The 12625-nt window shown below is 40.6% G+C and overlaps 1 protein-coding gene across 1 annotated transcript in view; it reads right to left on the bottom strand.

Annotated features, from left to right (window-relative positions):
* Window positions 1-12625, bottom strand: part of DGKB (diacylglycerol kinase beta) — a 905602-nt gene that overhangs the window by 523304 nt on the left and 369673 nt on the right. The window contains exons 12-13 of the mRNA XM_082259056.1: window positions 6989-7077; window positions 3978-4094 (exon numbers count right to left, since the gene is read on the bottom strand). Of these exons, the coding sequence (XP_082115182.1) occupies window positions 3978-4094; window positions 6989-7077 (206 nt within the window). The remainder of the gene's footprint in view (window positions 1-3977; window positions 4095-6988; window positions 7078-12625) is intronic.

The following is a 12625-nucleotide window of genomic DNA, read 5'->3' as shown; positions in this document are numbered from 1 at the left end:
CAGGACAGAGCTCTGCATTGTTTACATATGGAGAGCTACGTCCAGTCTGTCTCCCCGCCGATTAGCAAGTGCTGGTGGTCATCCGTTGGCCAGCACCCACTGATCGGCAGAAGCGGCATGCCGGCAGCATGTGCCCCCTACCCAGAAGAGCAGAGTCACATATACAGTATATACTGTATATATATATATATATATATATATATATATACTGTATATATATATATATACATACACAGTGCCTTGCGAAAGTATTCGACCCCCTTGAACTTTTCGACCTTTTGACACATTTCAGGCTTCAAACATAAAGATATAAAACTGTAATTTTTTGTGAAGAATCAACAACAAGTGGGACACAATCATGAAGTGGAATGAAATTTATTGGATATTTCAAACTTTTTTAACAAATAAAAAACTGAAAAATTGGGCGTGCAAAATTATTCAGCCCCCTTAAGTTAATACTTTGTAGCGCCACCTTTTGCTGCGATTACAGCTGTAAGTCACTTGGGGTATGTCTCTATCAATTTTGCACATCGAGAGACTGAAATTTTTGCCCATTCCTCCTTGCAAAACAGCTGGAGCTCAGTGAGGTTGGATGGAGAGCGTTTGCGAACAGCAGTTTTCAGTTTTTTCCCTAGATTCTCAATTGGATTCAGGTCTGGACTTTGACTTGGCCATTCTAACACCTGGATATGTTTATTTGTGAACCATTCCATTGTAGATTTTGCTTTATGTTTTGGATCATTGTCTTGTTGGAAGACAAATCTCCGTCCCAGTCTCAGGTCTTTTGCAGACTCCATCAGGTTTTCTTCCAGAATGGTCCTGTATTTGGCTCCATCCATCTTCCCATCAATTTTAACCATCTTCCCTGTCCCTGCTGAAGAAAAGCAGGCCCAAACCATGATGCTGCCACCACCATGTTTGACAGTGGGGATGGTGTGTTCAGGGTGATGAGCTGTGTTGCTTTTACTCCAAACATAACGTTTTGCATTGTTGCCAAAAAGTTTGATTTTGGTTTCATCTGACCAGAGCACCTTCTTCCACATGTTTGGTGTGTCTCCCAGGTGGCTTGTGGCAAACTTTAAACGACACCTTTTGTGGATATATTTAAGAAATGGCTTTCTTCTTGCCACTCTTCCATAAAGGCCAGATTTGTGCAGTATACGACTGATTGTTGTCCTATGGACAGAGTCTCCCACCTCAGCTGTAGATCTCTGCAGTTCATCCAGAGTGATCATGGGCCTCTTGGCTGCATCTCTGATCAGTCTTCTCCTTGTATGAGCTGAAAGTTTAGAGGGACAGCCAGGTCTTCGTAGATTTGCAGTGGTCTGATACTCCTTCTATTTCAATATTATCGCTTGCACAGTGCTCTTTGGGATGTTTAAAGCTTGGGAAATCTTTTTGTATCCAAATCTGGCTTTAAACTTCTCCACAACAGTATCTCGGACCTGCCTGGTGTGTTCCTTGTTCTTCATGATGCTCTCTACGCGTTAAACGGACCTCTGAGACTATCACAGTGCAGGTGCATTTATACGGAGACTTGATTACACACAGGTGGATTCTATTTATCATCATTAGTCATTTAGGTCAACATTGGATCATTCAGAGGTCCTCACTGAACTTCTGGAGAGAGTTTGCTGCACTGAAAGTAAAGGGGCTGAATAATTTTGCACGCCCAATTTTCAGTTTTTTATGTGTTAACAAAGTTTGAAATATCCAATAAATTTCGTTCCACTTCATGATTGTGTCCCACTTGTTGTTGATTCTTCACAAAAAATTACAGTTTTATATCTTTATGTTTGAAGCCTGAAATGTGGCAAAAGGTCGAAAAATCAAGGGGGCCTTATATATGTTATTCTGCACAGAGTGGCTGCCTTGTAGCAGTAAAACTACAACAGGGCGGTCGTTAACTGGATATAACTTGGAGAAAAATCAACTTTTTTTAAAGCGACACTGGAGATCATTTATTGAAAGCAAATAGGCTGTTCACTTTGCAAGGGAATGTTCCTTTAGTTTGGTGAATGTTGCAAAAAAAAATGCCCAATCATGTGCAAAGTAAATAATGATATGCATATGATTGGATGATGGAAGTCAGGAGAGCTTCACCTCCTTCACTAAGCTATGGGAAAGTTCCCTTGCAATGATAAAAATCATTTTGCCAATTGAACAGCCAATGTGCCCTCAGTAAATCAAGGCCACTGTCAGTAACTACAACAAATAAAATTGAAATATTGGTAAAGAAAAGTAAATGTATAATGTTTACCAGTACCACTGGAAGACTCTTCAGCATACAAAGCTTCAGCAGGTGAGCAAGCCAGGGTCTAGTAGCAGTTATAGCAGGTGGGGATGAAGCGTAGTCAGTAACAAACTAAAGGTCTGTAACAAGTGGTTGCAGGTTTGGATCAAGCAGAAGCATAGACGACGAACAAATCAAAGGTCAGTAATGAGTGCTAATATAGATAAGGACAGCTGCAGGTAAGCAAGGGAGCAAAATATCGGCTGGAGAGAGCACAATAATCTGGCAAACAAGAAGTGTAGAAACATGGCTTATAACGGAACTTCACTTTTAATCAACATTGATTATTTGTAATCCTTATGCTACTAGCATTAGTAAATAGATAGGAAAATATATAATATTTTCTTGTTTGAACTTTTTTTTTTACATTTCTTACTTCCTGGTTTGCAAGCTTAGGCAAATGATGCCATAAATCCCAGGAGTCTTCAGGAGGGGAGGAGGGGTTTTCTCAGTTAAAGCGGAGTTCCACCCAAAAGTGAAATTTCCGCTCATTTGTTTCCTCCCCCCCTCCGGTGCCAAATTTGGCACCTTTCAGGGGGGAGGGGGGAACGGGTACCTGTTTTTGACCTGTTTTTGACAAGTACCCTTTCCCACTTCCGGGAGACAGCGCTGCGGAGCCGTCCCTCCGAAGTTTGGCCCCCTCCTCCTTCCCCCACCGCCGAGCCAATCCGAATGTGCAGCGTGTTTGGTGCATGTGCAGTAGGGACCCGCCCGTGATGGCGGCAAAGGCGGTGGCAGCACCCGACAGCCGATGGAAACATCTGCTACAGTGCCGACATCACTGGACTCCAGGACAGGCAAGTGTCCTAATATTAAAAGTCAGCAACTACAATATGTGTAGCTGCTGACTTTTAATTTTTGGAGGGGGGGGGTGGAACTACTCGGAACTCCGCTTTAAGCACACTCTCCTGTCTGCATGTCTGAGCTAAGGACAGATGGATTACAGAAAGTAAAGGCTACATGGAGCATCTGCCCTTACTCAAGATGGCCATGGCCAGAAATATTAGGAGGGTGTTTTGCAAAGTGATTTCCCAGCAAAATAAAGCATGGAGACATGGATGGATGTAGGGAGTTTGCCTTGAATATTAAAAATGAAATAAATAGCATTTTCTGGTAATGGTGCTCAGATGCAGTGTATTTCCGCTTTAAATCAGGAAGTTCATGGGCAGAGCAAAGAGTTCAAGGTTCACCAGAAACAAGAAACAAGGCAAGAATGTTCTAAGAGATTGGACAGGGAGCTGTCCAGCATCTCAGGTGGTTCAGCATAAAGAGCAACTGCCAGATGCAGCAGAGGTTGTGGGTTCAGATCCCAGTTCTGATACTCTGCAAGGGTTATAAATGTACTTTCTTTTGCTGTTTGTTTACATTTTTTCCAGTTAGCAACAGTGTTGTTTCAAGTGATTGCCAATGCTAGTGCTTTTCTAAAACAACCAACCCTACAACAAATAAATTGCAGGTTTTTCATAGCAATCTGAGAAGGTAATGTCATCTTGAACTGTAGCCATTAGTCAGTTAATTAGTTAATTATTTTTCCAAATGCTATTGTCTCTGCCTGAATAAATATATATTTCCCCCTATATGCTACCCCTTTAATCACATGACTGCCATGGCGGTTTTTGAAGTACACAGTAGCAGCTTTCATAATTGTAGTCTTTACCACTTAGGAGCAAACTCATCCACTTACCGTAATCTGACACCAAACGCAGTGCAGTCCCGTGAGGCCTTGATAACATTTAATGGCTTTGTGACACTTTTCACATCTTGTCGGGCAGTTTCCTTCCACCCAAAAATGGTGCATGATCTGTGGGGGGAAGAGCAGAGAGTTTTGTAAAACACATCTTTCTTATGCGTCTGGGAAAAGTATTGTCATATATACCTGCTTTCCGGCCACGCACTTTACTGCTACAGTGCAGGCCGGCTGCGCAGAAATACAAATATTTATGCTTTTCCAGGTAGGGGGCGCGTGCCCCCCAGCCCGGCTGCGATTTGTCACAGCACCTGCCTATCACGGGCTGCTAGCCAATGACTGACCGCCGGCACCCGCTCTGATCTTCCCTAAATAAAGCTCTGTGAGTGTAAACAACAAAGAGCTGTGTTCAGTGACAGGGGATCTTTTTCATTCCCTGCTAAGCACAACTAGATCCCCAGTAAAAGCAGCACACAGTACAAACACTTGTTAGGCACACATTTAGTCCCGGTTCATACATATGAGATGTCAGACATTGCATGTGATTCGGAGCGCACTGCTCTGCAAATCACATGCAATGTCTGTGCATTGCCAATTCAGCCATACAGATTGTATGGCTGAATGCTCATTGCATTCGGACCAAAGTCGCACAGGACCCTTTTTTTGTTCCGCACCAGAATCGGATTGCATGGGTGTTCACACCTATGAGATCCGATTCATGTCCAAACTAACAGTTCATGCTGCGATATGTGAAATGTTCTGGGGGTGTTGTTAACTTTGTATTGACACCCCCAGTGATTTGCATATAGCAGTGTGAACTGCCTGCGGGTTGAGTGCGATGCGGAAACCCGCAGTGGATTCGCAGGGTTTCCGCATTGCAAATGTGTGAACTGACACTTACCCCTTGTCCCTCTGGATGTTACCCCCTTCCTGCCCAGTGTCATTAGTATAGTGACGGTATATAATACTAGCACTGTAATAATGGCACTGGTGATGTCAGTGACAGTTAGTTCCCCCCCCCCCAGCAACAAGTAGTGTCAGATTGCCCGCCGAACTACAAGTCGCTGATTACCGCCAATACTAGTATAAAAAAATAAATACAATTCCAGTATATATTTCATAGTTTGTACATGCTATAACTTTCACGCAAACCAATCAATATACACTTATAGGGATTTTTGTTTAACCAAAGACGTAGCAGAATACATTTTGGTTAAAATTTATTAAGACATTTTTTTTTTCGAATATGTTTTATAGCAGAAAATAAAAAATATTGTTTTTTTTTTTTCAAAATTGTTGGTCTTTTTTTTTGTTTATATAATAAAAAATAAAAAACCCCAAAAAAGCTGTATTTGTGTGAAAAAATATATAAACTTTGATTGGGTACAGCATTGCATGACCGCGCAATTGTCAATTAACCGCTTGCCGACCGTATACTTTATATATACGATGGAAGGTGGCTCTCCTGTGCAGGATCACGCACCTGTACGTGATCCTGCACTTCCAGGTCTGGGGCACGCCTCCGGCAACCTGCTCCCGCTGTGACTGGACACAGCGGGAGTCAATCAGCAGGTCCGGGGACTCAATGTCAGCCGTGACCTACCGATCATTCAGGGAAGAAGTAGAACAGTGGTCTGCCTATCAGTGCTGGGACAAGGTCATCCATCAGCCAGGGCAAGGATGCCAAACTGCACCCCCTTCCCTTAGGTTTAGGGTCAAAATGCCCCCCGATCCCTGCAATAAACCATTGCACCCAGGGCAACCATCCCTCCTGCCCACCCCTTGTCCTGGCCTTGCTGCCTATGTAAACAAGGCAGATCGCCATTCAGTCAGAGGGGAAGGTACTGATCCTGTGTTCCTGCTAAGCAGGAACAGGGATCTCTGTCTTCCCCTAAGCAAAGCACCTCCCCCACATTTAGTAAGCACAACTTAGGAACACAATTAACCCTTTGATCGCCCTAGATGTTAACCCCTTTCCAGCCAGTGTCATTAGCACAGTGACTAGTGCATATTTTTTAGCACTGATCACTGTATTAGTGTCACTGATCTCCAAAAAGTATTAAAAATGTCAGTGTCCAATTTGTCCGCCGCAATATCCCACAGTCCCGCTATAAGTCACTGATCACCGCCATTACTAGTAAAAAAAATAAAAAAATAAAATAAAAATATGCCATAGTTTGTAGACGCTATAACTCTTGTGCAAACTAATCAATATACGTTTATTAGGAATTTTTTTTACCAAAAATATGTAGCAGAGTACATATTGGTCTAAATATTTGAAGACATTTTTTTTTATTGGAACGGTTTTATAGCAGAAAGTAAACAATATTGTTTTTCAATATTTTTCAATTTTGTTAGTCTGTTTTTGTTTATAGCGCAAAAACTCAAAACCACATAGGAGATCAAATACCACCAAAAGAAAGCTCTATTAGTAAAAAAAAAATGAACATACGTTTTATTTGGCTAGCGCCACGCAACCGCGCAATTAGTTACATAAGTTACATAGTAGGTGAGGTTAAATAAAGACAATAGTCCATCCAGTTCAAACTGTGTAGGGGTGTGTGGCTGTAATTATCTCACATAGCCGTTAATGTTCTGATCCTTCAGATGTGCGTCTAAGAGTCTTTTGAAAGCCACCATACTTCCCGCAGAAACCACCTCTTGTGGTAGAAAATTCCACAATCTTGTAGCCCTAACCGTAAAGAACCCCCCACGTTGCCTGAGGTTAAAACGCTTCTCCTCTAATTGCATCGTATGCCCTCTTGTCCTCATGCAATCCCTTCGACTGAACAGCTTTTTTTCTAAGCTGAGATCCCCATTGAGATATTTATAAATTGCTATCATGTCCCCCCTCAGGCGTCTCTTCTCCAGGGAGAATAAATCGAGCGATTGCAGACGCTCTTCATAGTTACGTTTTAATTGTCAGTTAAATTAACGCAGTGCTGTAACGCAAAAAACAGCCTGGTCACGAAGGGGTGAAACCTTCCGGAGGTGTAGTGGATACTTACATCTGTGTCCTTTTTTGACTTTACGTAGGTTTTAATGCACGATGGGGGTGCTCTGGCAACACAACGTTCATGGACAGTATATTTGCAAACTGAAAAAAATAAATAAAAATCATAAATATACACAATTGTAAAGTAATGCACACTAAATCCCTCAATAATGCTCCTTGCTGTTGCGTAGCATTAGGAAGAAAAAAAAGTTAATCTATGTGCCATTGCCCCACCTTCATACTATCAGATAACTTCATCGCCTCACTTCTGTTGTCTACTCTGAGGCCTTTTCTCCTGCAATCTCACCTACATACTTCATTATTCCACACTTTAGCTTTCCGTGCAAGCCCTAATTTCAGTATTTAGGTGGTGTATGGCAACTGAGTATAAACAGGACATTGTGTAAACTGACTTGCTAAATGAAAAAACAAGTAATGATGTGCAAACCAGTGAACCAGTTAGGTTTCACACTGGGTTAGACTGATCCATGAACACTTGCTAAAGATTATGGACCAACCTGATTGCAGAAATTTGCTTGAACTGGAAAAAGGGCCCTTGGGAGCAATTCCCAGTATACCACATGGTGCAATTTACGAGCCTTCCGCTCAACTGGAAGCCTGACCCATTGGTTATCCCTTGCCTCCTGTGATGCCATTCATTGGCCATTAAGGACTTTCCTATAAAGCAGGGGTCTTCAAACTACGGCCCTCCAGTTGTTCAGGAACTACAATTCCCATCATGCCTAGTCATGTCTGTGAATGTCAGAGTTTTACAATGCCTCATGGGATGTGTAGTTCTGCAACAGCTGGAGGGCCGTAGTTTGAGGATCCCTGCTATAAAGGAATGATGTCACACAGAAGGTTTCAACCCATAATATCTTGTACCACTGCCAGTCAATAAAATCAGGATGCCCATTGGTTCCTGGTTATGACTGACTGGAAGGCAACAGCAAGTGGGTGGGCAGTTTGCACTTGCCTACAGAACATGGAAACCATCATTTTTTTTCCCCAAAGATTACGAACCAACCTGATTGCAGTAATTTGCTTTTTTTGTGAACTGGAAATGGGGTCCTTGGGAGCAATTGCCAGTATACCACCCGGTGCAATTTACAAGCCTTCTGCTCCGAAGGAAGCATGACCCAATGGTGATATCTTGCCTCCTCTGATGCCATTCATTGTCCATTAGGAACTTTCCTTTAAAGGAACAATGTCACACAAAATGTCTCATCCCACGATTCCTTGTTCCACAGCCAGTCAATAAAATCAGGATGCCCATCGGTTCCCGTTCATGACCGGCTGGAGGGCAACAGCAAGTGGGTGGGCAGTCTGCACTTGGCTACAAAACATGGGGTCCACACGTGAACAAAAAAAAAGGCCTAAATGAATAATCGGTCACCAAACTACTGAACAGCTGGGCTGATTAGTTGAGATTGACCATTTGTTTGTTTTTTGTAAAATTATTTCATGACTTTAAAGGAAAACAAAGGTAAACTAAAGTTGCTTTTATATACAGTATTAGCCGAAATTATGACAATACGAAATACTGATATGAGAGGTCTTCAATCCAAACAAAAGTGTTTCCAGACAACACAACGCACTAGAACCAATATATCTCAGCTTGGACTGTTGTTTCAGTAGGCTTCAGAAGGTCGATAATTACAGGAAACATTATGCATATAAAATGAGAAAACCTTATCAGAGCATGGCAGGAAATGTGTAACTCAATTAGTTCCCAAGTAAAATTTTTAAAAAATGACCCCCCGAATGATGAGCACTTTGAAGACAAATTGATGGCAGCCAAATGGACTGGTGTCATTTGTTAATAAAATATCTACATTTTCCAAAATATATGCTTATGAGCAGCTGGCAAGCAAGAAAGTAAAAGCCATATGAGTTTATGATCCTTCGTCTATTGGTTTATCTGATCCTTAAATAGCTGATTAGTCCATTTCCAGATAGCAAGTGTTGTCATAGATGCCATGTACTCGGTACAAGTTCATTTGTAACCTACAACAACACCACTATGTCTTCATTGCGCCAATTTGTTGCTTTCCGGAATACACCATCTGCTTCGAACATTTGATTTTCCAGGCACATTAAGGAAAAAAAAAATATGACATTGTAGTATCAATGTCATTACTTCGAAAACAAGACATGTTGTGCTGATTGTAAGTGGGAAGAGCGAGTTTGATGCTACTTAGAAAGTTTATATAAACTTTTAACAAAACTGGGTGAATGTGGTCATCGGTTTTAAGGAAATCGGAAAATTGGATTGTAAGCAAATTTTGTAAGTGAAAATTTTTAAACAAAGAAAACATAAAAAATGAATGACTGTTGAGTGTTGTCATTAGGATAAAAATGTGGTTAAGACAAAAAAAAAGCCACCTAATGGACATAATATGACGGTATGTCCATTGGATGATTTTTTGGTTAAAAAAGGCAGTCGTGGAAGTTTTTACTAAAGTTACAACAGCATTTTTTAGTTTCAGACAGTTGCACTTGTTTCCCTTCTACAAATTAGATCAGCCTTTCTTAACCTTTTTAACATGGAGGAACCCATGAATTAACTTTCCAATCTCAAGGACCCATTCAAATAATTATATCTATAGCTCACTGTACATTAGTGGAATGGTCAGTGGGAAAAATGCTCCTTACATTGATGGGTATTGGAAAGAATGCTCCTTATATTGGTTGTCTTCGGGAACAATGCTTCTTACATTGGTGATCATTAAGGAAAATCCCCCCTTAAAATAGCAAAAAAGATCAATGGTGTCAGTGGAAACTTATCTGAGAGGCAAAAACTGCTCATTGCTCAAGGACACCCTGGAAAACTCTTGAGGGACCCTAGGGTTCCATGAAAGCTTGGTTGAAAAAGGCTGGATTAGAACAACCTTTTTCAACCACGGTGCCCAGACCCCCTGGGGTGCCTTGAGGTTTCTTTAGGAGTGCCTTGGCAAAATGTCTAAAAATGTATAAAAAATGTTATACAAGCTGGCATGTGGATTAAGCCTTTTAATTACACAAAGCCACGTGTTTTCATTATGCACCATTACGACTTTTTAGACACTGGCATCCAATGACATCATTAGTTCATAAGGAGGATGTCCGTTGCCTCCACAGCATCCTTGTTTGAACCTCCTGTGCTCTTCTCCTTCAGCACTGGGGTGACAATAGCTAATTGATGGAGAGAAATTGAGGGAGAAGAGCAACACTGAAATACTAGTCAGTACCAGTGTGCAAAAGTGTATTTGCTTTGGAAGAATAAATCACCTCTAACTTTGGGTTTCCTACATGTGGGTGTTGCAGCATTATGTAAATCCATTAGAATAGTTTTTTACATTTTAGAATGGGGTGCATCGAGACTGTCCATAATTTTAAAGGGTGCCTTGACTAAAAAAAAAAAGGTTGAGAAACACTGGATTAGAAGGTTGAAGTTACAGTCTCCAAAGGCCAATATCCTACAAGTGGTCTTTAAAGGCTGGTGTTGGCATGAACAGAGACAGGGCTTTACCTGGGAAGACTAGGACAAACATGACACCAGAAGATGACCTTTCACAAGGTAATTACTAACAACAATGGGGCAGCACTTGTAATGGAATCACACTAGTACAGAACTGGCCACAGCCATAAGGAATAAGGGTTACCATGCTAGAAGAAGGGAAAAGGAATAAAAAACTATTGCCACACTGCAATGTGGCCTACAAAGACAAAGAGCGATATGTCTCATTTTGAATAACCAAATTATTTATTTTAAATACTTTATATCTTATTGATGATATAAAGATAGGCTGCTGTAATAAATGGTGCTCCATTCACACTTTGGCAGCTGTTGGTGGATCACACTGGTTTATATCTATGGGGTTGATTTACTAAAACTGGAGAGTGCAAACTCTTGTGCAGTTGTGCATGGTAGCCAATCAGCTTCTAACTTCAGCTTGTTCAATTAAGCTTTGACTAAAAAACCTGGAAGCAGAGCTGCACCAAAGTTTGCACCCTCCAGTTTTAGTAAATCAACCCCTATGTCTCCCCATCTAGGTCTTGTTTCCTAGGTCTTTTATTTCACGTTGTACTTTGATGTTTGGTGTATTTTTTTAATAAAATTGGATCTAGTTATCAGATATCTTTGTTCACACTAAAATGCATGCATGCTAAGAAATGTATCAGTTTAACCCTTCTGGGTATTTATTTCCTCTTAAAGTACAACTAAAGGCAAAGAGTTTTTGTTTTTAGTTTTGGATGGAGTGGAAAGGGATTAGAACAACTATTTCTGTGTTGTTGTCTGTGCCCCCATTAGGGAGATTCATTTGTCCTGTTTAACATTATCATTGAATGCAAAAGTAAAAGAAAATCCCAAATTTTGGGTTGTCCCCATAAAAGTAATAGAGGGGAAATTTCAAATGGGCATAATAGTTCTGGTGACCTGGGGGGCTCCCAAGGGATTCCCTTAATTTGCAGGGATTTCCTCTCACTTCCTTTTTTGGCAATGGGGCAGAAAAGATTGCAAAATTTCCCAATATGACAGAGATGGCAAAAAAGAAAATAGACAGTGATTTTAACCCCATCTTTTATTTCTTTAACCATCATCTAGCATCACCACATTCTTTGTGGACTCCAGACACACTGGCTCAAAGTTGTCATGTAAATCTGTACCTTCCTTGGCTGAATTCACGATTGTCTGACACAGATCAGTTACTGCTGAGTGCTCTTACTTACCTTGTAAATTAGATAGGCAGTCAGTACATCAGGTGTGATCAATTTTCAATGATTGGCACCATAGCTTGTAGATTATATAACTTTCACACAGACTAAATAATAACCACTAATTTAGGTTATTTTTACTAAAGATATGTAGAAGTATACATTTTGGCACTAATTTTTATGAAAAAAAATTACTTATTTGCAAAATGTTATAATAGAAACTAAAACAAAATGTGTTTTTTTCAAAAATGTTGGTCTTTTTTCACTTATATCGGAAAAAAATAAAAAAACCCAGTGGTGATTTAATACCAACAAAAGAAAGCTCTATTTGTGTGAAAAAATGATAAAAAATTTGATTGGGTACAGCGTTCTATGAGTTGTATGAGTAATTATCATTCAAAGTGTGAGAGCGCCGAAAGCTGAAAATTGGTCAGGGCAGGAAGGGGGTGTAACTGCTCTGTATGGTGGTATCTGTGTGGTTAAAAAAAATAAGTGATCCTTCAACTATTTTACAGGTTATAAGCAAATTAAGAGCCAACCACCATTTGTAGGTTTGTGAAGAGTGCATTTGGGCAGGAGGGGGCGCAATTAAATAAAAAAAAAAAAAAAAAAAAACAAACACCACACCAAACAAACACACATGAAAAGGTGTGAGAAAGTCATAGTACATTTATACCACCAGTGCGAGTGCAAAAATAAATAAATTGTAAAACCATGTGCATGCAACCAAACTTCAACAGTGAAATATGTGATATTGATGGTATGGCTTTTAGTAGAGATTCCCTGTGGTCAACCTAGACCTCAGGCAAAAACACTTGTTTGCTTTTAAAGACCAGTCAACCAGTACCATATAATCATGTTTTTTGTCTGCCATGAGTGACTAAAATACCCAATAGTTTGATTCCTTATGATGGGGGCCAGTGCCATCACATAGGAGCAGGAGACAAATGTG

The sequence above is a fragment of the Pelophylax lessonae genome (assembly GCF_965119305.1).
Source record: "Pelophylax lessonae genome assembly, chromosome: 5".
Lineage (NCBI taxonomy): Eukaryota > Metazoa > Chordata > Amphibia > Anura > Ranidae > Pelophylax > Pelophylax lessonae.
The sequence above is the reverse complement of the archived record's forward strand: the minus strand, read 5'-3'. Positions and strand labels throughout refer to the sequence as shown.